The 26,310-nt window shown below is 48.0% G+C and overlaps 1 protein-coding gene across 1 annotated transcript; it reads left to right on the forward strand.

The window, feature by feature from the left end:
- The first annotated feature begins 450 nt into the window (after nucleotides 1-450).
- On the forward strand, nucleotides 451-25,734 carry SLC1A4 (solute carrier family 1 member 4). Its single transcript, XM_072768623.1, has 8 exons — nucleotides 451-1,106; nucleotides 10,279-10,321; nucleotides 12,321-12,383; nucleotides 13,683-13,849; nucleotides 18,173-18,406; nucleotides 20,205-20,399; nucleotides 20,883-21,017; nucleotides 22,880-25,734. The coding sequence occupies exons 1-8, from the start codon at nucleotides 589-591 to the stop codon at nucleotides 23,112-23,114; spliced, it is 1,590 nt and encodes a 529-aa protein (XP_072624724.1). The 5' UTR covers nucleotides 451-588; the 3' UTR covers nucleotides 23,115-25,734.
- Nucleotides 25,735-26,310: the final 576 nt, after the last annotated feature.

Raw genomic sequence — 26,310 nt, forward strand, 5'->3', positions numbered from 1 at the left:
CGGTCCTTTTGCACGAGAGGCGGCCGGGTGCACCCACCCCGGCGGCGCCCCAACCCCCAGGGCAGGGAACGCCGCTGCGTTCCACGTCCTCCCGGGCCCTCCGACCGCGCGAGCGGTCCCGGCAGGTGCAGACGAGCCGGGGCCGCCCCGCCGCGGCCACCCGGAGCCCCGCCCAGGCACAGCGGGGCGGGGGACCGCGCCCCCAGGCCCCCGCGGCGCCCCGGCCCGGCGCCCCGCCCCCCGCGCGGGCGGCGGCGGCTCGCGGGCGCTGATTGGCCGGAGCCGCGCGGGGGGCGGGGCGGCGGCGTGAAGGGGCGGGGCGCGCGCGGCTCGCGGCTCGCGGCTCCCGCTCCCTCCCCTCGTCCCTCCGCGTCCCGCCTCGCGGCCCCCGCGTTGCATCATCTGCAGCCCGCGGCCGAGCGGGAGGCCGGGCGCGGCGCGATCGGCTCAGCCCGGGGCTCCAGCCCGCGCCTCCGCCGGCCCTCGCGCGCCTGCCTCTGCGCCCGCGCCCCGGCTCCCGCGGGGTGGGTTCACTGAGGCCCCCGGCGCATCCCCGAGCCGGGCCCCCGCCTCCTCCGGCTCGGCGCCATGGAGAAGAGCGGCGAGACCAACGGCTACCTGGACAGCGCCCCGGCGGGGGCGGCGGAGCGGGGGGCGCCCGGGTCGGGCGGCGCGCGGCGCTGCGCGGGCTTCCTGCGGCGGCACGCGCTGGTGCTGCTCACCGTGTCGGCGGTGCTGGCGGGCGCCGGGCTGGGCGCGGCGCTGCGCGGGCTCGGCCTCAGCCGCACGCAGGTGGCCTACCTGGCCTTCCCCGGCGAGATGCTGCTCCGCATGCTGCGCATGATCATCCTGCCGCTGGTGGTCTGCAGCCTGGTGTCGGGCGCCGCCTCCCTGGACGCCAGCTCCCTCGGGCGCCTGGGCGGCATCGCCGTCGCCTACTTCGGCCTCACCACGCTCGGCGCCTCGGCGCTCGCCGTCGCCTTGGCGTTCATCGTCAAGCCCGGGTCTGGCGCGCAGACCCTCCAGTCCAGCGACCTGGGGCTCGAGGACTCGGGGTCCCCTCCGGCCCCCAAGGAGACAGTGGACTCCTTCCTCGACCTGGCCAGGTAATGCCCACCCCCCCCCCCGCGCGCTCCCCCGCCCCGACCTCTCCAACCTCCCCAGGTGCGCAGCGAGGCGCGCACACGCACCCCGCCCCCGGCCCCTGCTGAGCGTTCATTCTTAATTGGCTGCTGGTGGTGGCCTTGAACGTTTTTTAAGACCTCCGGGTACCGATAGCATCTTTTAGCAAGAACAGGCCCTACCGTTAGGTGGGAGTGTGTGTTAGGGAAGAGCAGCTGTCTCACCTGTGCTGAACTCCTACTCCGGCCGCCCTCCCCGGTGAAAACGTTCCAACCACACCCCGGTATCTTCACCCTGTTTTCTCCGCATCAGGGAGCATTGGTTGAATTTTGCCTTTTGCCTGTGTCCTCCTCCTCTCTCTAATCTCTGGCCTCCCCTGTTAAAACCCTTTGGCTCAGAGGAAGGTGGCAATTTTCAAAGACTTGTCAGTGGACCCAAGGATAAGGAGGCTGGGGTTAGTTGTATGAGGCCCATTCATTGTCCAGAAACATGGCTCTCCCCGCCCCCCCCCCCCCCCCCCCCAGCGCTTGGGACAGGTTGCTGTCCACCCCACAGTCAGGACCACTGCAGAGTATTGTGAGTTTCAAGGAACTTTATTCAGAAGGGTGAGTTCTAGAAGGGAGAGAGTTTTGCCTACTTTTTGCGACTCTCAGAAGTTGCATTTAATCTCTTAAGAGGCAGTGTTGCTTCGGTGGATTTATCCAAAGCCTCAGCCTCCCTTGGGTTTCTCCATTAGCCCAGAGTTCACCGATGGGAAGACCGCAGCCTGGAGGCATGGCATGTAGGGTCCTGGCCAGGTTCAGCTGAGTGAGGAGCTCAGCTGGCTCCGTCTCCAAGTTTCCGACAATTCTGGGTTCGGAGCCTTGGAGGTATGTTTTGTCTGGAGTCACTGAGGCAAAACTCCTCGTAGCTGAGGCTGTGAAAAACAGCAAACCCTGGGCAAAGTGACTTGACTTCCTGCTATTTCCTTTCCTCACTCTGGAAAATGTGATGACTGTCTGCCACTTGAGAGTGTGTTCATTTGAAACTACAACAATAATGAAAAATCCAGAGCTTTTGTATTGAAAAAAAAAAAAACCCTCTGATGAAGGGGACCAAAAAGTTTTTACCAAAAAGGCAGGTAGAGGTGCCTATTAGGACTTTGATGCGATCACAGTATCTTTGGTACCTGGCAGCTTGATATTTGGAATCTTTCCTTTCAAGATCCTTAAAGTTCTGGGACTTCTAGTGGGGTGCTGAGGGTGCTTTTGGCTTATTACATTCAGCATATATTCAAATTTCTCTAGGACAGAAGGTGGTTATGGGGTTAAAAGGTTCTTTTTTGCTGAGATACGTGGCCCAGGGAAGGAAGTAAGGATGCCCAGCTCTGACCTGCTAGTGGTCCCCAGAGGGAGGCTCAGTAGCATTCTTTTACCTCCAAAAGAAGGACAGTAGCCCCAAAATAGAGCAAGGTAAGAGGTTAGTTTATTACCACCTGTCCAGGAAGGGACATCTTGTTTCCTTTTTTTTTTTTTTTTTTTTAATCTTGTTTCCTGATCGCAGTTTTCTAGTTTTATTTTTTTTTTAAGATTTTATTTATTTATTCATGAGAGATACAAAGGGAGAGGCAGAGACATTGGTGGAGGGAGAAGCAGGCTTCCTGCAGGGAGCCTGATGGGGTAGTCGATCCCAGGACCCCGGGATCACAACCTGAGCCAAAGGCAGATGCTCAACCACTGAGCCACCCAGGTGCCCCGAGATTTTCTAGTTTTAGATCCTAACCCCTACAGCTGCCACTTCTGAAGAGAATGGTGACCCAGCATCATGGCTTAGTGGTCAGTGTGGGTGCAGACTTTTCAGTGACTTGGGAAGAGACCAAGAGAGCCTTTGTCGTGGCTTGTTGGGAACGGGCAGCATTTCATCCGCTTCCACAGCCAACCTCCAGCAGCTCACCGATAAAGGTAGGACAGGTGGTATGTTCCTATTTTACGACTGAGGAAACTGAGACAGAGAGATTAAGTGATTTGCTCACGGTCACAGAGTGGTTTATCAAAAGAGGGATTAGAGAAACTGTGGCCCAGGGTTCAGGGCTCTCTTTCTCCCACTCTTCCCTCCCCCAAGTCAGCGTGCCCTCTTAATGGTGCCATGCTGCGTTCTAGTCTGACTGTCTCAGAAATGCATGCTCTGGGCCAAAAGGGAATCGGGTAAGAATATGATGTGGGTCAGGGCAGATGCCCACTTCCTCTAAACAGGACCGGAGCCCCGTCAGTGAGGGAAAGCCTGCGTACCGCTGCTCAGATTTGGCTTTCATGTTGAGCAGCTTGTGAGAAGGAACTGAATTCTGAGCCACATCTGCATGCTTCCTGGGTCTCTGGGTAAAAGTTTTAGGTTTGCTTTCTTCAAAGAAACCCCACGGATGCTAATTTTATGTGACTCTGGGCACGTTCCTTGGCAGAGGCAGGGTGCAGTCCTTCCTGCCTGTGGGCCCTGAATGAAATAAAATAGCTGGCAAACACCTCAGGTATCCAGCAGGCCCTCACGGGGGAACTGCCCAGAACTTAAACACCCAGAGGGAGAGGGAGAAGTCTCTGATGACTTCGTGCAGCTGCTGCCGAGTTTGGCCGGTGGGGGCATGCCTCCGGCTGCTCTGCTACAATTTTGAATTTTTTGCAAGATGGCACTATGAGTCAGGAAGAAATGAAGTTAATAGATACTCATTATAACTTTTAGAAGATTTTCAAAATGCCATTGCTGAGTAGTTTGATTTCCCAACAGCCAACAGATTAGAAATAACAAAGACTGGGGAGTGTATTTGAGACACTGGTGCTAGAAGCAGGCCCTTTGGGAGCTGAGAAGGGATGATGGATAGTACCTGGCAGGTTGGGAGAGTCCCAGTGTTCTCCTGAGCAGTGCTGAGCTTTATGCCTGGGGATCCAGAACAGCACAGGACTCTCAGAACTGGGTACGACCCATGTGATTGAGCCATGGCTTTTCATCCAAAATGAAATTGTTTGGGCACCAAAGAGACAGAAAGGGGTTATAAGGAACCCAGTCATTATGGAAATTCTAGGTCCCTAATGAGTCTTACAGACTGTGAGTCCTAGAACATGTCCCTAATTTCCGTGTCTTGGCTTCCTCGTCTTTGTGCTAGGCATCATGAAAGCACCTACCTCAGAAGATTGTTCTGAGGGTTACATGAATCAACGTCTGTAAAGCTCTGAGGCCAGGACTGGCCCACTGCATGCTTGCTCTGGTTACAAGTGGAGCAGTGTTACAGAGTTATTTGGGATCTTGGGTGTCTGTTTCACATGGACTTACGGGGATGGCCCTCTTTTCAGTCTGAAAGAAGAAGAAGAAATGCGTGTGGAGAAAATGTCTGGGGTTGCTCAGGATGACTTGAAGCTAATGTTTTTAGGTGTGTTGGGAACTATATGGAGCTTGGAGAAAAAGAAGTAAATGGCTACTGACTATGTTTGGACAAGTAGAATCAACACTGCGGGGAATTTGGAAAATGTAGAAGTCAGAACTGAACATCGAAGAGCCTTCCGTTCTAAAAGGGAGCAGAAATCCTGACATATCCTCTCTGACATTCCAGTTTCTCCCTCCCCCTCATTACATGTTTGTGGTCTCCAAAAATGACCTCAGTTTTCTTCAGCTCTAAGCGGAAAGGATTGAGACAACTGGCTTCTTACATTCCCTTGGATGTTAAAGGTTGTAGTTTTCAAATGGAAAACCAGAGGCTTATCTGCAAAGATGGCAGGTAGTGACAGCTCCCTGGCCCATGGCTCTGTCTGCACTGGCTGCCAGGAGAATGGCCCTGGGCCACTGTGTCATGCAGAAGCATAGCAGGGTGCAGCCACGGGCCTGGTAGACACAAGTGAGATTTTGCCCGTTGCCCAGCCTTCTCAATAGCGGACAGTGCTTTGAGCCTTTCCCTTCACAGAGGGAGGCATGAGGGACTTAACTTTCCTTCTCAAGGACTTGTGTGAATGTGATGCCTCTCCACCTGCAAAGAAGAACATTTCTTTAAGAGCTGCGAAGAAACCTATCGGAGACTGAGCTCTAATATAAGCCCCCAGATTGCAGTCCAGGGAGTGAATAGTAAGTCATTTCTTCGAACTGCTGGCCAAGGCAGCAGCATTTTTGGCCAATGCCTATGGCTCTCTTCTATAGGCAAGATGCAGACTCTTAGCAAATCTTTTTTTTTTTAAGATTTTATTTATTTGTTCATGAGAGACACACAGAGGCAGAGACACAGGCAGAGGGAGAAGCAGGCTCCATGCAGGGAGCCTGATGTGGGACTCGATCCCAGGACCCCAGGGTCACGCCCTGAGCTGAAGGCAGATGCTCTACCAGTGAGCCACCCAGGCGTCCCAACTCTTAGCAGATATAACAAGGGTCCAAATGAATGGAGGTTTCCCTGCCTAATTAGTCACTAAAGAGAAAAAGTGTCAGCTTGTTATTTAAAAATAATAATAATATAAGATTTTAACCCGACTCCTTTCCTTCTGCCACCCAGAAGGCTACCTGGATAGTTAAGACACTGAAAAGAACATGCACCCAAAGAGGTGGCATGGATGGTGATTAAAAGCAGACACTGAGGGGGCACCTGGGTGGCTCAGTGGTTGAGCATCTGCCTTTGGCTCAGGTTGTGATCTCAGGGTCCTGGGATCGAGTTCCACATGGGGCTCCCTGCAGGGAGCCTACTTCTTCCTCACCCCACCCCCCACCATGTTTCTCATGAATAAAATAAAATCTAAAAAAAAAAGAAAAAGGCAGACACTGCAGTCAACTACCTGAGTTTGAATCTACTCTCCCGCTCACTAGCTGAATGGACAAGTCATTAAGCCTCCCTATCCCTCAGTTTTCTTATCTGTGAAATGAGGCCTATAATAGTATCTACTACCTACATTTGTTATGAGGATGAAGTGAGTTAATAGTGGAGTGTCTTGCTAATATTCTCAAGTGTCCCAGCCCCTCAGGGACAGCCCTCAGGCCACTTGTTACAGAGAATTCATATTGTTTGTAGCCTTATTTCCCCAAAAGCCCCTCACCCCAGGGGCCTGGCATTAACCTTTCCAGCTAGAATCTAAAACTGGATATAGGTCTTAAAAAGAGGGTAGATTACTCCCCTGTCCCCCACTGTCACCATAATGTGAGCCCTCCATCGCTAGCCCTTCCTCTGCTCTCAGCCTTGTGGGGGGTCAAGATCTGAAGGGGCATGCCCTGTTAACGGACTCTGTAACAATAAGCACGGAGGATAATAAATATTTAGCAGGTGTACATACCATGCTGTATCCTGTTCTGAACAGTCTTTGAAATTTTCATAAATACCGTAAAGAATTTTTGAACTTAAATAAGAGGAAGTATTTCTGGAACAAAAAAATATACCTAAGCAAAAGTAAATTGTTTTCCATTCTTCTCATATAGGACAGGGAAATGCATACCACCCCTTGACGAATAGGATCAGAAGAGCACACAGTCCCAGATGTATAAAGAAGGAACGGTTTTGAAGTTTTTCATTGTGTGAGCCGCATGAGTGTACACTACCCCGCTAACAGAAGTTCTGCTCTGGCCCTTTCAGCCTCATCTCATACTGGTTTTCTGTTTAAGTAATGTACCCAAAGATCCCTCTAGCACCAAAAAGCCTTGTCCGTTCATTCTTTCCTCATTCGGTCTGACTTGGGTCTCTGAATTTAGTTCAGACATGACATTTTTGCAAATGTTTTTGACTCAGACCTACTCTAAGAAATACACTTTAAATGATGGCATCAGTACCTATATGCCCCCACCTCCACCTGCACATACATACACAACATGAAACAAGTGCCACAAAACCTCATTTTAAATGTGCTACATTCTGGTATTTTCAATTCTGTCTGATGTATCGCATATTTTATAAAATGTTGGCTATAACTACTAAATTGTTTTCATAGCCTACTGATGTTAGAGAAACTTGGGTCCAATGTACATCTGGTGTTAGATAATTTAAGTAAATGTCTAAGGATCAGATAACAGAAAAAGGAAATATCTGAGAATTTGAATAAGATTCAGAGCTCAGTGGTTAGAAGCATCCTAACACCCAATGAAATAGAGACTGTAGAGGTAAAGCATGGAAAGACCATTTGGTCCTTTTTCCTCCCAGACTCTGGATCTCAAAACTCTAAATTTGCAATGTCCAGTATGATAGGCACTGGCCACAAGTGTTTAACTAGTTTAAATGTAAAGAAAATTTAGGGATGCCTTGGTGGCTCAGTGGTTGAGCATCAGCCTTCGGCTCAGGGCATGATCCCGGAGTCCAGGGATCCAGTCCCACATCGGGCTCCCTGCATGGAGCCTGCTTTTCCCTCTGCCTGTGTCTCTGCCTCTCTCTGTGTGTCTCGCATGAATAAATAGGTAAATAAAATATTTTTTTAAAAAATTTAAATATCCAGATTCTCCATAGGACCGGCCATATTTCATATGTCCAACAACCACGCAACTACTGTATTGGACAGTGTTAGTCTAGGTAGAGCCTGAATGGGAGATGTACCAGCTAATGCCTCTGGGTTCTTGGTGGCCCCTCGTGCTAAGTGAGGAGGTTGATCTTGACCACCTCTAAAATCTCTTCCAGCTCAAATGTTTCTTATTTTGAAAGCACACGGAGTTACTGTGTGAATGTGAGGAGTTAGGAAAAGTGCCCGAAGACAGAGCTCTGAGGAGCAAAGCTACTTGCATGACAAACAGCTGATCCCTTGGTGCAGGAGAGCTCAGGAATAAGGAAGCCAGAGCTCATTCACAGCAGCCTCTGTAAGAAGCTTGCAGAAAGATCAAAGTGAGAGCCCTGACCCTACCTGACTATGTAAGACTTACCATAAAGCAACAGCAATCAAGGCAGTGTGGTGTTGGTGAAAGAATAGTCAAATAGATCGATGGAAAAGAATAGAGAACCCAAGTAGATATAGTCAACTGATCTTTGACAAAGAAGTAGAGGAGATACAATGGCGCAGAGGTAAGCTTTTCAACAAATTGTGCTGGAACAGCTGGACAGCCGACACCTAGACATAGACCTTGCACCATTCACAAAAGTTGACTCAAAATGGGTCACAGACCTAAGTGTAAGACAACACAGAAAACCTAAATGACCTTTAGAAAGGCAATGACTTTTTAAATACAACATCAAAGGCACAATCTGTGAAGAGTGCAGAGAAGTGTTTTGCTTTACTCCTAGAGCCTCAGCACCTTGCCCTCTGTGTGGGCAGGAGGGACTGTCCCTGGTCTGTGGCAACTAGAGGGGCAAACGGAAGAGAGGGTGATTTTGTGGATGCAGGAGCTATATCTTCCTGCCCCCAGGGGGGTGCCTTCCCGGGGACTAGTATCTGAGAGATGACCTATAGAAAGTCCAGTCATCCCCTTGAATGTATGTATTTTTTTGGTCATGAACCCTTTGCAGTTAGCACTGTATCTTATTTTTTAACCTTTCAAGCAATTTTGAGATATGATTTAAATACAACAGAATGCCCCCATTTTAGGTGTATAGTTCAATGAGTTTTAATAAAGAATGAGTTGCAACAAAGAAAGTCTAATAGCGAGAAGGAAGCCCCAATTTTATGTAACCTAATCATGAAAATGATATCCCATCACCTTGGCTGTATTCTGTTGGCTAAACGCAAATCATAGGACCCACCCACACTCAAGGGGAGGGTATTGTACAAGGTGTGACTACCAGGAGTCTGTCTTACGTTGCTTGTCAAGCTGGGTTGCCATCAGACCTGCCTACCTCTGAAACCAAATGCACTGCAAGTGGTTGCCTAGAGATTCTAGTGCTAGGTAAACAACTCAACCACGGAACTATTAATGGGTAAGTTTGGCACAAATTGTAACGGATGACTCAGCCTTTTATAAATGGACCGTCACTGGGATTTTGTTGTATATCAGTACCAACATCCTGCATAGAGCCTACCCCAAAGGAGGCCCTCAATAAAAACTGTTTGCTTTGGGGCCCCTGGGTGGCTCAGTCAGTTAAGCATCTGCCTTCAGCCCAGGTCATGACCCTAGGGTCCTGGGATCGAGCCCCACATGGGCTCCCTGCTCAGAGGGGAGCCTACAACTCCCTCTCCCCTGCTCATGCTCTCTTTTGCTCTGCTCTCTCTCTCAAATAAATAAATACAATCTTTAAAAAAAAAAAACTATTTGCATTAATAAATTTTGGTTTCAAGCTCTAGCTTAACTTGATCAGTTCTATTGCCCTTCTTTTATAACAGATATTTTATAAAATCCTTCATTCTGAAATAAAATCCATAAATAGCATTACATACACACGTAATTTTGAGACATCAATATGACTCAGCACTAATATAAAAGATAAAAGGAGAGTAATTTGTAATAAAAATAATGTGTTTCAATATGCAAATATCCTAATACAAAGTGGTTAGGTGCTTTCTTCTGAATTTACATTCACCATTAATGAGACAGCCGTGAATGCAGGCTGGTACTTGATACTGGTGTGTGTAATTAAGGACCCAGATCCTACAATTTGCCATTGGTGATGTGATTTTCCAGAAAGATGAACAATTTCTAGGAATATTCCGAACAAAACAAAAAATTATTTCACGTTTCGCACTATAATTGTATTCCTAGAAAATTCAGTGTATGTTCCAATTGTGCAAAAAGAAAAAATACCTTGTTTTGTAATTAGTTTAGTCCAAAGTAATTATAAATAAGGTTCCCATCTACAGGTGTATCATATAGGACATTTGGAAAGTGTGAGGGCCACACTCACTAGGATGAATGGCCAGGACCTGGCACTCCCCCCAATACACGCTCCCCCAACTGCAAGAACGCCCCCCAATTATTTCAACAATGAAAACATTCCATTGGATTTCACCAGTGGGCAGTACCAGTCCCATTAAAAACCACTGCAATGGGGCTTAACTTCTAGGGGAAAGGAAAGTGATGCAATTTTCCAGAGGACCACGATGGAGATAAGGGTAAAAATCAGCACGCCCAGAGTTATCTATGGTGGCCCAGCAGCCGAGGCATAGTTGGGTGCTTGGATCAAGCAGGGCCCACACTAACTGCTGGGGGGAGAGGGACAGGGAACACGGTGTGTTGAGCTGTCGGGAATGTGCATCTTAAAAGTGGATACTTTGAACGCTGAATTTTAAGAACACTGACAAGTGCTTTCTTTTCCAACAGAAACCTGTTTCCCTCAAATCTTGTGGTTGCCACTTTCCGTACGGTAAGGCCTGATGCTTTGCTAAAAGTAGGAGATTTTTATGGGGGTGGTGTATAAATGATGCTCTAGAGGGTGGGTCCAAGATGGGTAGTGTTGTTGACAAAATTGGTAACTCTGGCCTAAACTCTAATAGAAGGGACCCTGCAGTAAAAACAAACAAAACAGAACAACAAAAACCAAAAAGGTTTTCTAAAATATCCCATTGGTTCCACCATCTTTTCATATCACCTGATAAATACCTTTAAACCACATTTTGGGGATCTCTTAAATGTTTTAGAATTTATATATATATATATATACTTTTCTGATTATAAAGGTAATATATGCTCATGCAAAAAAATAAAGTGCAAAAATATGGAAGAAAGTAAAAATCACTCATAATCACTACCTAGAGATACCCATTAACGTTTTGGTATACATCCTTCAGATATATGTGTGCTCTCCATGTGCACACACACACGTTTTAAAAATAAAAATAGTTGTGCTGCACATCTCGTTAGTATGTACACATACCACACATACTGTTTTTAACCTCTTTTTGAAGGTGGCATATTATAAACATTTTTTTCACGTCAGTAAATACCCTCCTGCATAACGTTAATGGCCCTATTCCATTGTGTGAGCATATCATAATTTTATTGTCAGTCCCTTATTGATAGACATTCAGATTGTTTCTAATTTTCCCTAATTTTAGCAAGACTGCAAGTAATGTCCCTGTAGCCATGCTTTATGAGGAGAAAGAATGTAAAGATCTAGGTTAGATGGACGAATCTCATTGCCTTTTCCAAGCAAAGACTTTTCTGTTTCTATTTACATCTTCTCCCTCCCCCTCTCTCTCTCAAAAAAAGAAAAAAAATCTGTATCTAACACAGCTGTGGCTTATATATATAATGTGAGGTGGGAAAGAAAGAAAAGGTTTATGAGGTTTTCAGTGCCGCTCACAGAAGGCGTGGGGTGGGTTTTGTTTCCGCTGTCATCCTTTATCACAGGACAGCTGAACACCTCTGCTTGTCTGAAAGCTTGACAAATCAGAGCTGAGAGAGACCAGACCTCATCAGAGGCAGGCACCAAGCAGTACCCCGTAATGGGCTCCTCTTGACAGTTCAGAGCCGAGTGTCCTTAGAAAGGGTCAGAAAAGGCATTTTATAACAGACTCCATTCAATGGTGTGCTCTGCTGCAGGGAGAGACACCTGTGTGCATTGTGCAGCAGTATGTGAAGTCAGTTGTAGGTCCCAGTTTAGAGAGTCATTTCACTTCTGGTAAGTGAGTCTCCCACAAGACTTAGCCAGAAAAGGCCATCTTGCCTCACACCCTTTGCTTTGGAGAGCAGACGCCAAGGCAGATTAGAAGTAAATGTGGAGGGGCGCCTGGGTGGATCAGGAGGTTAAGCATCTGCCTTCAGCTCAGATCATGATCTCAGGGTCCTGGGACGGAGCCCCGCATCCAGCTCCCTGCTCAGCAGGGAGTCTGCTTCTCCTTCTCCCTCTGCCCCACCCCCCCACCTGCCCAGCCCTGGCTCATGCTCTCATCCTCTCTCAAATAAATAAATAAAATATTTTTAAAAAGGAGTAGATGCTGAAAAGCAGTCAAGCTCAAATAAGTGTTGGAGCAAAGCAGGGTATAAACATATGAATGAATATAAAAGGACACATGGAAAAATGAACTTCAACATTACGAAATTAATACCGAAGCTCAAATAGTATAACTTGTCAGCTGTTTGAAATATCAAACTGCCAGCATAAAATTGCACAGACTTTCTCCTCCAAACCATTGTCCCTAATGGTGTGGGTCCCTAAATAACTCAGAGGCCTCTTGGGGTGTGTGCCACTTTGGTCTTAAGTAACTTTTGTGCAGTTCTCAGAGGCCCTCATCAGGCCAAGTGAGGAATTCCCAGAACACTCAGAGCGAATTAGAAGAGTAAAGAGGTCCAGCAGACCTCAGTTCCTCTGGTTGGCCTCCACCTGTGAACTGACAGCAGGTTCCTTTTTCTCTTGTTCCCAGTATGCAACTGATTACAGAGAGGTGATCCACAACACGAGCTCCGGAAACGTAACCCATGAAAAGGTAAAGCTCTTTAGAAGATCACTCGTGGCAAATCATTTATAAAGCAAACAATACTTTTTAATTGAAGAAGCATACATGATGCAGCTTCTCAGCAGGGCTGACAACTCTGGGCTTTGAAGGAACTATCTGGAAAACATAGATTAGGTTTGCTCCTTAGGTTATTTACCAACGTGGCCAAAGGCCAGCGTCTGTAGCCCTGGAATCTTCAGCAGATGCATTTCAGCAAATTGGAACTAATGTCCCTTTCTTCAAAAAATATTTTGTAACACTCTTCTATGCATAAAACTTGTCTTAGGGGCTTAAACTCATGATAGCCATCATTCATTCACACATATTTTTTGAGTAACGATTACTGGGGAGGTCCCAGCCTTCATGATAGAGCTGGAAGGGACCAGAGACCTCGAGGACTGATTATTCAGTGCTGCTCCAGAGCTGTCGTGGGAAGAAAGGGGCCCTTTCCAACCACACATACAGCTTCTCAGGGCTGAGGGCTCTGAGCTCTACCAGCCTTTCTTGAGGAAAAGTGCTACTTAAAAAAAAAAAAAAGTCAAAAGCTAGTAGTTAGTCCAATGCACTTCATCCTGCAGGTGAAGAACCTTGAGGTCAGAGAAGCTATTTAATATCAGAGCTGGGACTAGAACTCAGATCTATGGTAAAAATGCTCTTTCTCTTTTTACCATGCTGACCTACGTCTCCTGTTTAGAATATCATAATGTGTTTTGATGGAATAAAACATTTGTCCAATATATGCTTGTAGTAGTGAGATTAAGTATTATGTGAAAAAATAAGGAATACAGTATATCTGTTTAAATCAGTGACCTGGGAAAGAATATCCTGAAAATATCCATGTCGATCCTGAAAATCTTTTGTGAAATGTGTCAGCTAGGAGGCCACTGCAACAGTCTAGCAACAAAGGATTTGTTGACATTTGGGAGGCACAATTAAAATCATTGACTCTCGACCTGAAGGAACTTCTCACCAAACAACTCTTCTTTTATTTTTTTTAATTAATTTTTTTATATTTATCATTGCAGTGTAGTTGACATACAATGTTATATGAACCAGCTCTTCTTTTAAAAACAACCCTTTGGGGGCACGTGGGTGGTTTAGTCGGTTAAGCATCCAACTCTTGATCTCAACTCAGGTCTTGAGCTCAGGGTGGTGAATTCAAGCCCTGCATTGAAAATGTTACTTGATAAAATAAAATAAAAGCAACCCTTTGAAGTGATGGTCCAACCTCTACTCGAAGTCTCACTCACCTGTTGTAAACTAGACCCTTTGTCTCCTCTGACCCCACAGATCCCCATTGGCACTGAGATCGAAGGGATGAACATTTTAGGATTGGTCCTCTTTGCCCTGGTGTTAGGAGTGGCCCTAAAGAAACTCGGCTCTGAAGGAGAAGAGCTCATCCGTTTCTTTAATGCCTTCAATGAGGCGACGATGGTGCTGGTGTCATGGATTATGTGGTAAGTGTGGCCCGCCTGGTACTCTCCCTCTCATTTCTCCTGCCACCTAGAAAAGAACCCAAGTCTTCTGTCCGAGGTCACCCCTGTGGGGCCACCTGGCTAGGTGCTCAGCCTGTGGTTGATGCACCATAGGCCAGACTTGATACAGGGGGTGGTGGAGGTGGAGACAGTTTCTCCTCTTGTCCAGAACCTCAGAGAATCGGGCACGTGCCATCATTACCAGTCTCTTCTTCAGCACCCGCAGTGACCCCTTATGATTCTATCACTGGTGATTTATTTATGACTTTCCACCATCATCTATATCATATGGGATGCCCGTATCATCTTTTGGGGCCATGAACTCCATAAATGTGCTACCTGCTGCATAAAATAAGGCTTAAAACAATAGACCTCAAGCTTCAAAGGGGCCCCTTCCTATAATATTTCACAGCATGGAAAACAAATCCATTTCCACCGCATGCATATATAAACTTGGAATGGTCTCTTTTTACATAAATGTTTCTTTATGTAGCATCAATAAAAGCACAGTTGTTTAATAAAAACCATTGGATTGATTTCTGGCTAACAAGGACAAATTTGACCGGAGGTCTCAAGGTGACTTCTCAGAAATCATACCAATTTCAGTGCCTATCCCTTCAAGCTCCCAAATTTTGGATTAAAGGAAATTATGCGAGAAAGTGATGTTCCCCGTGTAAGACATTTGTTTTCAACCTGGAAACCAATTTATAGTCATTCCTTCAATTCAGTGTACTAGTTACATAAGCAGGTCTTCAGTAAGGCAGACCCTGCCATGTGTCTGACTGCAGTGGGAGGTCTGTTGCCCAGCAAATGCACCTCACGCAGAATTAGGGTTTAAAATGCCTTAACCGGCTGAAGGATTTCAACCAGGTTTGAGAGGGATCTCCAGTAGCAGCTCTTTCTATTTCTTTCCTTTGCTAATTACCTACTGTAATGTCAAAGCACCTGCCTACCCTGCACCATATAACACCTCAACGGATTAAATACAGGCTCAGCAACCTTTGTAGACCATATGGTCTCTGTCACAACTACCAACTCTGCCATTTTATGATGAAAGCAACCATGGATTATTTATAAATGAATGAACATGGTTGTTCCCATAATCAGGGTACCAACCCAGGCATTAAACTATCCAAGGAGGAAGGAAGAAAGAAGGAGAGGAGTCCCCTAAAAATATTGAAAGAAAACATAGGGGTATGGAAATTCTTCATAAATAAAATATGAGAAGTAAAAGCCATTAAAAGCTGTTAAATTTGACTACATCAAAGTATAAAATGTTTGCATACAAAATATACCTTGAATAAAGAAAGGCACTTCATGAAAAAAATTTATATATAATGTGTACATGTACACACACACACACACACATACACAAATCTCAAAGCATTAGTATCCAAAGAACTGGTACCAGTTCACAAACTGTTTATCTGTCTGCAGTGAGATTTTTTTTAAGATTTTATTTATTTATTTGACAGAAAACACAAGCAGAGGGAATAGCAGAGGGAGAGGGAGAAGCAGAAGCAGGTTCCCTGCTGAGCAGGGAGCCTGATGCAGGGCTGGATCCCAGAACCCTGGGATCATGTCCTGAGCCAAAGGTAGACACTTAACTGACTGAGCCACCCAGGTACCCCTGCAATGAGATTTATGGGGAAATTGAGAATAAGTGCTTAGAAACTTTTATAGCAGTTTCATATTGCTGCAACATCTAACCACGTGATCACTTTTCTAATATTTTCATTGTCTTTTATAAGAATATTGGTCCATGACTAGATAGAAATACACCAAAGGCAATTTGACAGGCACTAATGTAAAGAATTCTGGTTGTTGAAAAAGAAAAAAGACTGAGTATATTATTAGAAAGTGGACACCTGGGTGGCTCAGTCAGTTAAGCATCTGCCTTCAGCCTGAGTCATGATGCCAGGGTCCTGGGATCGAGCCCCACATTGGGTTCTCTGCTCCATAGGGAGTCTGCTTCTCCCTCTCCCTCGGCCTGCCACTCCACCTGCTTGTGCTCTCTCTCTCTCTGTCAAATGAATTAATTAATTAAAATCCTTAAAAAGAAAAAAAGAAAGAAAGAAAGTGGACAAAGTATGTGAGCAGGCAATTCATGGAAGAGGAGACCTGGATGACCAATCAACATTTTAAGGGATGCCCAACTCATTAGAAATCGGAAAATGAGAAGTTTGGTTTTATCAGGCATTGATAAGGGTGAAGATAGTTTCCAGCATAGGGTGGGATGTTTAGCAGTATCCCTGGCCTGCACCCTTGAGATGCCAGTAGCAACCCCTTCCCAAAGCTGTGACAACCAAAAACATCTCCCGGTGTTGCCAGATGTTCCACAGCAACAGGGAGCCAGTGGTGCGGGGAAAAGATTCTCCTGGACAGCTGGTGGGAATGTGAGTTGAAACAGCCACTTGAGAGAGCAATTTGTGGATATCCACTAAAATGGAAACTATATACACCCTACCACTCAGCAGTTCGATTTCTTGGTGTCTTTACCCTAGAAAACACAGGCATGTAGGCCAAAGAGGCTGCCTGGGGCATTGTTGGCAAAGACAGAAACCTGGGAACAGTCTGGAGGTCCATCAGCAGAACGATGGCAAAATTGTCTGTAGGATTTCAGTTCTGAGGATAATATTTTTGAAAAATGAGGTGAAGGTGGAAATAACCCAGATGTCCATTGATAAATGAACGTGATGCAAAACGTGATGCAGACATATGATGAACTATGATTCAGTCTTGAGAAGGGATGAGATCCTGACATGAAGAAACCTCGAAGACATGATGCTAGGTGAAATAAGCCAGTCGCCAAAGGACAGATGTTGTATGATTCCATTTACAAGAGGTACCTGGAACAGTCAAAATCACAGACACAGAAAATAGAGCAGTGGTTCCCAGGACAGGAGGTTATTGTTTAATGAACACATAGTTTCAGCACAGGATACGGAGGGTACAGGAGATGGAGAGTGGTGATGGTTGCACAATGTGAATGTACCCGAAACCACTAAAGTGTACACTTCAAAAAGCTTAAAATGGTAAATGTTTTGTCATGCATATTTCCCCACAATTTAAAAAGACAAAATGAGGTAGATTTCCATGTATTGACATGAAAAGATCTCAAAGACATAATGTGGGGTTCAAAATAAACACACAGACTTAAATACATACCTATATATCCAAATGGATAGCAAGTAGGAATAGTTACATGACGAGGGGTCGGGCGTGATGATGGTGCCCCAGAAGAGGATTTTGACCTAACCCGTGTTTTAATTTTTTGAAAGGAGAATGCATTCATGAGTTGCTATGGAATTTAACATTAATAACACTGCTTAGGATATCTCCGTAAGGAAAATTCAAGAAACCAGTGACAGTGGCCATCTCCAGGGAAGGAAACGGAGTACTTGGAAGGGGGCAGACGTGGGAGGGAGACTATTCATCCCTTTGAACCCTTTCAAATTTGAACTATGTGATAGTATTTATCTGTGTAATTGAAACTTGCAAATAAAGTCAATGGTTACAAAATTCTCCCTAAATTTATATTCAATTCAAAACAGCCGACTTTGGGGGTTTGTAACTCCCAGAGTTCATTCCTTCCCTTTTTTCTTCCCGTCTTGCCATTAAAAAAATCTTCACGTCCGAGGAGTGTTTCCCGAGCGAGGGTCATTGTTAATGACTTTTTCCCACGGAATCATGTTCTCCAAACCACAGAGAATTTAAAACTTAACAAAAGTCCCGGCTTTGGCTCAATTCTGTATCACAGCAATTCTGCAAAATAGGTGTTGGTCTTTTGTGTTACTCAGTTCTCAGAATAAGCCTGACCAAGGCTGAAAGTCAAGTTCCCAGTCCCAGAGGCTTTGATCTTAAGGAGTTCCTTGGCTTTCCACCTGGGAGCCCAGGTGGTTGATAGCATCCCTCTGTTAAGAACATAATGTATCAGAGGGGAGAGATATCTGGGTTCTGGTCCCGACTCTGTTATCCATGGTGGTTTATCATGTTCATTTCACTCAGTTTCACGGCCTGTAAAATGGGCCCATTCTTTTCAGTTCTTCAGGATCATTCAAGGGAGAGCTTCCTTTTTTTTTTAAAAGTAGGCTCCACGCCCAATGTGGGGCTTGAATGCACCACCCTGAGATCAGGAGTTGCATGCTTTACAGACTGAGCCAGCCAGCCACCCTTAGGACCATCCTAGGGAGAAATGAAGACCACTTAGTTGAAAGTCCCTGTGTTGTGTATCACAAGGGCCTGCATCTCTGAGGCCCGTCATCACATCACTCTCACTGACAAGTACCTGTGCTCATGTCCTAGGTATGTACCTGTGGGCATCATGTTCCTGGTTGGAAGCAAGATTTTGGAAATGAAGGACATCATTGTGCTGGTGACCAGCCTTGGAAAATACATCTTCACATCCATATTGGGCCACTTTATTCATGGCGGAATTGTTCTGCCACTTATCTATTTTGTTTTCACAAGAAAAAACCCATTCAAGTTCCTCCTGGGCCTCGTCACACCATTTGCCACAGCATTTGCCACCTGCTCCAGGTGAGTCCGTTTCCGGTGCTCTTGGCTGCCCTGCACCATATTAATATGGAACCAGGTGAGGCCAGTCGTAGGTGCACAGCCAGCATCGTGACATATTTTAATTTCTTGAAAACTCTAAATTGGTCTCGTCCGGTTTTTTGAATTGCCAGCCCCACACTTTTATGGAAGTGGGTTTCTGGGATCACCAGAATGAGGAACTGCCTCATTGCCTTCTCCTCCTTGCTCCTTAGGGGTCAGATCATTATTTAACCCAGTTGTGGGTCCTCACCCTAATTAGTAAGACCTTTGCCTGAGTAAAGAAAGGGAACCGCTTTACTGAAAAACCTATTGCAGGGGAGTTTCTAGAATGATGCCTCCCCAATTCTCACTCTAGATACATGAATTAGAAAATAAGACCAAGGCATCATGGTGAGGAATGGCTGCTTAGCTCTCTGGGAGTCCACAGGGTTGTGGGATTATCTAATTTAGTGCAAAAGATGTCACTATTGGAAATCCTTCCCCAAAATTGGGCTTTCCAAGTATGTTAAAGAAAACTTTCAAAGGATGGCAGCAGATTGCATTCAGACATGTGGCTTTTGCCTCTCCACTGCATGTTCCCCATCGCCCCCCATCCTGAATGGCTATATAATAAGGTGGTGGTGGTGGTGGTAAAAAAAAAAAAAAAAAAAAAAAAAAAAAGAATTAGGGAGGGAAGTTTCTGTGGCTTAGGAACAAACCAGCTTCTCGGCGGTGCCAGCCGCCGTCTGTGGAGCCCACAGAGCTAGCTGGAGAGAGCAGGGCTTGTTCCTCATCTAGGAACATAGTCGCTCACCAGCCTCTCACAACCATTGCTCCTTCTTGGCCTACAAGGGAAAAAAGTCATAGTTCGCCTTTTCTAGTGGGAGAGCAGGGAACAGTTCAAGAGAGGAGACTCGCATATCACATAAACTGTCCTTTGTGGTCTTTTTTATTTATTTATTTTTTATTGGTGTTCAAATCCCATTTACAATTGCACCCAAAAGCATAAGATACCTAGGAATAAACCTAACCAAAGAGGTAAAGGATCTATACCCTAAAAACTACAGAACACTTCTGAAAGAAATTGAGGAAGACACAAAGAGATGAAAAATATTCCATGCTCATGGATTGGCAGAATTAATATTGTGAAAATGTCAATGTTACCCAGGGCAATTTACACAATTTAATGCAATCCCTATCAAAATACCATGGCCTTTCTTCAGAGAGTTGGAACAAATTATTTTAAGATTTGTGTGGAATCAGAAAAGACCCCGAATAGCCAGGGGAATTTTAAAAAAGAAAACCATAGCTGGGGGCATCACAATGCCAGATTTCAGGTTGTACTACAAAGCTGTGGTCATCAAGACAGTGTGGTACTGGCACAAAAACAGACACATAGATCAGTGGAACAGAATAGAGAATCCAGAAGTGGACCCTCAACTTTATGGTCAACTAATATTCGACAAAGCAGGAAAGACTATCCACTGGAAAACAGATAGTCTCTTCAATAAATGGTCCTTTGTGGTCTTGAGAACGTTTCGCACTATGAGGTAACGTGGGGTTTCTTGAAGTTGTTGGAACAGATGTATCCAGGTAAGTAATGTAACAGGTAAATCTAGGGAGTCAGGTTTGGAATATTGGGGAATTGACATCCCCCACAATTGTGACAGAAATGTTGAAACAACTCCCAATTTTTCTCTTTCTTCAAGGGGAGAAACCCAGACATCGGATGATGCTAATTGCTCTGTTCCTGGGTCTGAGCTGGGAAGGGCTATTGTCATGGCTGTTTTTCCCTTTCCAGCTCAGCGACCCTTCCCTCCATGATGAAGTGCATTGAGGAGAACAACGGCGTGGACAAGAGGATCAGCAGGTTCATCCTCCCCATCGGGGCCACCGTGAACATGGACGGGGCAGCCATCTTCCAGTGCGTGGCCGCGGTGTTCATTGCCCAGCTCAACAACGTCGAGCTGAAGGCAGGGCAGATTTTCACGATTCTGTAAGTTCATTATTCTCCATCTTTAGGCCTGGGTCAAAACTTGAGGGTTGGTTTGTTCTTTGTTTTTGTCGTGTGTGTGATTTCCTTTGAAACCCCTCATGAATACCATTCTCACCATGACTTGGTGACATCTCATTTAGAAGATGACAGCGTGAATTCATTACTTGAGGAGAGGGAATCACCTCTGAAGGGCTCAGCAGGCAGGAGGATCTAGGGCTGTGTGGTTTTGGTTTCTTTTTTAAGATTTTATTTATTTATTCATGGGAGACACAGAGAGAGAGAGGAGGACATAGGCAGAGGGAGATCGATATAGGACTCGATCCCAGGACCCCTGGATCATGACCTGAGCTGAAGGCAGATGCTCATCCACTGAGCCACCCAGGCGCCCCATGGTTTTGGTTTCTAATAGCTGCCATATTTTGCATTTCCCTGCGCCCACACCATGCCCTGTGTTAACGGCTAGTCTTCTGTGCCATCCCCTAGAGTGACAGCCACAGCGTCCAGTGTTGGAGCAGCAGGCGTGCCAGCTGGAGGGGTGCTCACCATCGCCATTATCCTGGAGGCCATCGGGCTGCCCACTCATGACCTTTCTCTGATCCTGGCTGTGGACTGGATTGTGTAAGTAGCAAGTCTTAAGGGCACCAAATGAAAGAAAGTCTCTGTTGACTCCCCTTGGAGCTTGGCACCCTGCTGGGTCTGAGGCATGCAGAGAAACTTCAAATATGCCTTATTGGAGGAGCCTACAGTTGAGCTGGTAAGACAAAATATAGAGCTAGGAAAAATTAAACAGTATGAGAGTCATGGATGACCATGAAATGTCATTACTGAGAACTTGGTTAGTGCATCCAGGAAAACAGGGGTCCGAGACCCGGGCTGGGCCTCCAGTGCAGGACCACAAGACACGAAGGTCCAGTGGAGATCAGGAGCTACGTAAGAGTCATAGCCATCGGAGCAGTGAGCCTCTGGGAATAGTTGACCTGGAACATCCAAGGATTTCTGGCAGGGAGTGAAGATGAACCCAGCTGATGTGAGTGGGTGGGACTCAGCGGAGGAGGAGTTAGGAAGGAGGTGTGATTCAGGCCACCATCACCAGGGCTCCTGTAAAAGGCACAGAACTGTGACTGCTGATTCTGAGTGTGGTGTCCTTGAGTCATGTGATACCCTCTTTAGGTATGAGCAATACTTGTGTTATAGGGAAGGTCACCTGAGGTACTAATGCTGGACAGTAGAGCACACGGGTAAGGAAGCGAGCCCTGGAGCCCAGGTCCAGCTTTACCGCTTACTAGTGGTGTGATGGGAGCTGTGCCGTGCTTCGATCTTGCTCACTGTCAACTGGGAATAGCTGTAGAACCTCCCCAGAGCCGTGTGGGAGAGTAAGTCAGCTACGTACCCACAGTGCATAGGAGAGCTCCAGGCCTGCGGTAAAGCATTCAGGAAACGTTAGTGAGGAAAGACGCTCCTGGCCAGGCTGGCCAGAGCCAGCAGGGCTCCCCTAAACCCTGGAGTCTGGCACTGGGCTCGTGGCTCTGCCCACTGGGGGTTGGTGGGTTCCAGCCTTTGGTGTGAGCCCTGGAAACTTGAAGGGGCTTCTCAGAATCCTTCCGGCTCCTCAGAACAAGGGAGGTGAAATGTGCAGCAGAGACACGCGTTGTCCAGACGGCTCATCAGAGGGGACTCGGCCCCTGAGCTGGTGAGTTGGACGGGACCAGAGCGGAGTGTCAGAGGCCCCGTCTGCTTCCTCCTCCAGCTGCCGCTGCGTGGGGCAGGCAGGCCCCGTAGAGGCAGGTAGGAACAGGGACGGGGCACCGGGCAGACTGCCCAGTGGAAACCCGAAGTCCCAGGAGCCGACCACCACCCCGTGGCCTCTGCTTCCACAGCCCTCAGCTTCTCAAGTTCACACTTTGCCCCCTCTCTCCAAAGTGGGAGCTGTACTTGCTCTGAGCCCCGGGAGAGAGGGTGTTACTGGGCTAATCTGGGGGAAGACAAGCCCCCGGAAAGGCCGGTGCTACGGGATGGTGCTTGCCAGCCACAGGGAGCCCAAGAGGGTTAACACCCAGCGCAGAGTGTTGAGGGGGGAACAAAGGGGCGTTCCCACAGCGTACCGGTGAGCAGGAGGGAAGCTGGATCCGAACCCCTGTCTACACCATCGCCCCAGCTGCGTGGCTTTCATAGGATGGTGGCTGCCACACGTAAATACGCACATGGAAGGTAACGGATCAGGTGTTACTAGATGCACTCAGTTGTGAAGTGTGGATGGGCGACTTTTGTTTTCTTTATACTTCTCCTCTTTCCAGGTTTTCCACAGTCAGGGTCTGTTCCTTTCATGAGAATGAGGAATATTGAAAGGAACTCGGTCTACAGTAAAGTGAGGCCCATGCCTGAGTGGCCTGGCGCCCAGGGGACCGCAGGGCAGGCCCGCAGGTGCGGTGGCGCCGGCCCTCTCGGCAGCATCGCCTGCACGGCCTTCTCTTCTCCCGCAGGGACCGCACCACCACCGTGGTGAACGTGGAAGGGGATGCGCTGGGCGCCGGCATCCTCCACCACCTCAACCAGAAGGCGATGAAGAAAGGGGAGCAGGAGCTGACCGAGGTGAAAGTGGAGGCCGTCCCCAACTGCAAATCGGAGGAGGAGACGTCGCCCCTGGTGACCCACCAGAACCCCGCCGGCCCCGCAGCCAGCGCCCCCGAACTGGAATCCAAGGAGTCGGTTCTGTGAGGGGCCGGCCTGGGGCCTGCCTGGCAGCAGGGGTGGCCCGCCCCGTGGGCACCGTGCTCCCAACCTGAGCCCCAAGCAGGGCTGTGGCCCCGTCACCCGTTTGAGGATCACTTCTTGGGGCAGGCCATGGGCTTCCTAGCGGGGCCCGGTTCCCGAAGACCAGGACACTCTGACATTTGGCTTGATCGGCATACAGGTGCCACTGCGTGTGCTTCGGAAACACGTCCTGGGGCTGCTGGGCTGGGGGCAGGACAGGCCCCCTGGGGACCCTGTAGTTAAAGCTCGGAACAACGCACCTGTGCTCTTCACTGCGCCTGGCCAGCTGTGTCTTGGGGGCCTTCCGGGGAACCTGGGGGGTTTACTGTCCTCTGACACACGGCCTCGTGAGCCAGAGTCATTAGAGAAATTCCCAAATTCTTACCCTTGGCTGGAATTCACTGAGCTGGGACGCGAGGTGTCAGGATCTCTCGCTACTATGACGTGTGGCTGGTTCCGATGCACTGGTTGCTGGGGGCGGGGGGGGGGGGGGGCGCATGTCGTCCAGCTGGAAACACTGCAGACTGTGTTAGCACTGTGGGGGCTCTGGTCAGTGGCATTGCGTAAATAGCTTAAATTCTGAGCTCAGAGGAAAGGGGGTGCAGCTGGCAAGGGGAGGGGAAGCAGCCAACCAGGACAGACGGACACGCACACTCAGGCAGACACACACAGTTGTCCTCGTTCTCGTCCCAGCCCCAAGGACGTTTCCTGCTTTCCGTGAGCTGGCCTCCGACAGCACTGTGGCTTTATCCTCATCCACGGCGCTCTGGGAACAGGCCAGAGAGGGCCCGCCCCCTCCACGAACTTCCCACTTAGGACACGCTGGCTTATCAATCTAGTCCTATAATTCAACTAGGCCCCTAAAATCCTGCACCGTGCAAAACAAACACAAAAACGAGAAAACACAAACCCGCTCACCAATTAGGGTGGGGTGGGGCACCCCCATCCCCAGGTCCCCAGGCCCCCCTGGCTTTGGCTGATTGCCACGGGCTTGGTTTCTTACCCTACCAGCCCATCGAAGTTTAGAACTGTAAACCAGGTGTCCCTGTTCCTCCAGATACCTGCTCTGACCCGGTTTGAACCTAGGTGAGGGGGCTTTGTAGAGACGACGGTGTGGCCAGGCACAGGAAATGCTGGGGCTGGCGGTGTGTCTCCATGGTGTGACCTGCAGCGAAGTCCTAGGCCTCACTTTACCCCATTCATAAAATGGGGCTGACATCACCTGCCTCTTACCTACCTCAGAGGGATTTGGTGAGGCAAACTGATGGAGTCCGTGCAAACACCCATCACACTTCTTGGATATCAAGTGCTTACACCCCTATGCTTTTTTTTTTTTTTTTTAACCCATGGAATGCCTTTGTCCACGGAGGCTTCGTTCTCCCAGTGAACACGCCGTGTAGGACAGAACTTTGTCCTCCGCGTGCGATGGCAACTTGTCGTGACACTTGTTCCCTGTGTAGGTATTTGCCAGCATCAAGTGCAAACTCTTCCTACCGATTCAGGTGTTCCTGAAGGAAACACCCCATCTTCCAGCACATTTCCAAGTTCCCTTCCTCGTGACTCCCGGGCCCCAGGCACCTGCCACCTCACAACAGGCCATCTAACAGCTCCCGGGCTTTCTTATTCTCCCCGCTGCTGTGGCCTTGCTGTCACCCAGGCCCCGCGGATGGCACAGGCTGTTAAGACATGTGACCTGGGTGTTGAGAACGGGTTGGGGGGGGTCAGAGACGGCAGACTGGGGGGTGTGCCTCAGTGGGACAGGCCGGGAAGAGCCTTGGAGCACAGAGCGTCCGGTGGGGGGTGGGGGGGAGAAGGCCCAGCTCCCTCCAACTCTTTAAACCAGCCCGGCCGCTCCCAACCCCGTGAGGCTGAGGGACAGGAACGAGCCCAGAGGTGCCTGGAAACCTCCACCCTCTGGCTCCCTGCTGATCCCTTCTTTTCTTCAAAGGACAAACAGTCACATTGTTTGATCCCAAATTGCAAATGAACATTCACTATTTTTCGGCCTCCCGTAGATCCTTCTCTCTCCTTCTTTCACGTGGATACATGGCTGCAGATGCACACAGACGCATTTACGTGTGCGTGCATCTACACATTGTTTTAGCTCCAATCCAAGCAGGTTTGAATTTGGACAGAGGTGACCTTGCCACGTTTATGGCTTCTGCAGACTGATTTTCCTCTTTCTCAAAGTAAACTTCACAAAACGTAAAAATTGGAGCCGCATATCCCAGGGTCCACCGTCGTCTGTCCCGAGCCGGGCAGTGCAGTAGGGAGAGCGCCGCGGCCTGGAGCTGGGGCTTCTGTACCAACACCCCCCACACACACCCATGAGGTGAAGGCACCCTCTTCCCTGGGAGCAGGAAGGTGCCGTGTTTCAGTCTGTAAGAGGGATCTGACCAGGAGGGACCCGGCTGGGGAAAATCCCACTTTCTCACTCTCTGACGCTGTCTCCCCGCCACTCTTCTAACATGTCGTCGTGTCGTAAATACTGTCGAATACTGTTCACCCATGACTGTTTTGGTGTGCGTGACATTTGCCTTAAAACATAGCAGTCCTCCAAATGAATACAGTATTTCTACTAGGATCTGCGCGTTCCTTTATTGCTCTCTTGTGTGTCCAAGTGGCGTTTACCGATGGAGCTCTTCTAGATGGGGCTCTTCTAGTTGGAGCTCTTCTAGTTGGGGATCTTCTAGTTGGAGCTCTTCTAGTTGGAGCTCTTCTAGATGGGGCTCTTCTAGTTGGAGCTCTTCTAGTTGGGGCTCTTCTAGTTGGAGCTTTTCTAGATGGGGATCTTCTAGTTGGAGCTCTTCTAGTTGGAGCTCTTCTAGATGGGGCTCTTCTAGTTGGAGCTTTTCTAGATGGGGATCTTCTAGTTGGAGCTCTTCTAGATGGGGATCTTCTAGTTGGAGCTCTTCTAGTTGGAGCTCTTCTAGATGGGGCTCTTCTAGTTGGAGCTCTTCTAGTTGGGGCTCTTCTAGTTGGAGCTTTTCTAGATGGGGATCTTCTAGTTGGAGCTCTTCTAGTTGGGGATCTTCTAGTTGGGGATCTTCTAGTTGGAGCTCTTCTAGTTGGAGCTCTTCTAGATGGGGCTCTTCTAGTTGGAGCTTTTCTAGATGGGGATCTTCTAGTTGGAGCTCTTCTAGATGGGGATCTTCTAGTT

This window comes from Canis lupus, chromosome 11, assembly GCF_048164855.1.
Source record: "Canis lupus baileyi chromosome 11, mCanLup2.hap1, whole genome shotgun sequence".
Classification (NCBI taxonomy): domain Eukaryota; kingdom Metazoa; phylum Chordata; class Mammalia; order Carnivora; family Canidae; genus Canis; species Canis lupus.

What these genes read in the sequence shown, in the direction of transcription:
- SLC1A4 (XM_072768623.1), top strand. Translation starts at nt 589, where the DNA reads ATGGAGAAGAGCGGCGAGACCAACGGCTACCTGGACAGCGCCCCGGCG. An exon ending in GGGCAGATTTTCACGATTCT is followed by an intron (nt 20,400 to 20,882) that starts GTAAGTTCATTA and finishes GCCATCCCCTAG; the next exon opens with AGTGACAGCCACAGCGTCCA. An exon ending in CTGGCTGTGGACTGGATTGT is followed by an intron (nt 21,018 to 22,879) that starts GTAAGTAGCAAG and finishes CTTCTCCCGCAG; the next exon opens with GGACCGCACCACCACCGTGG.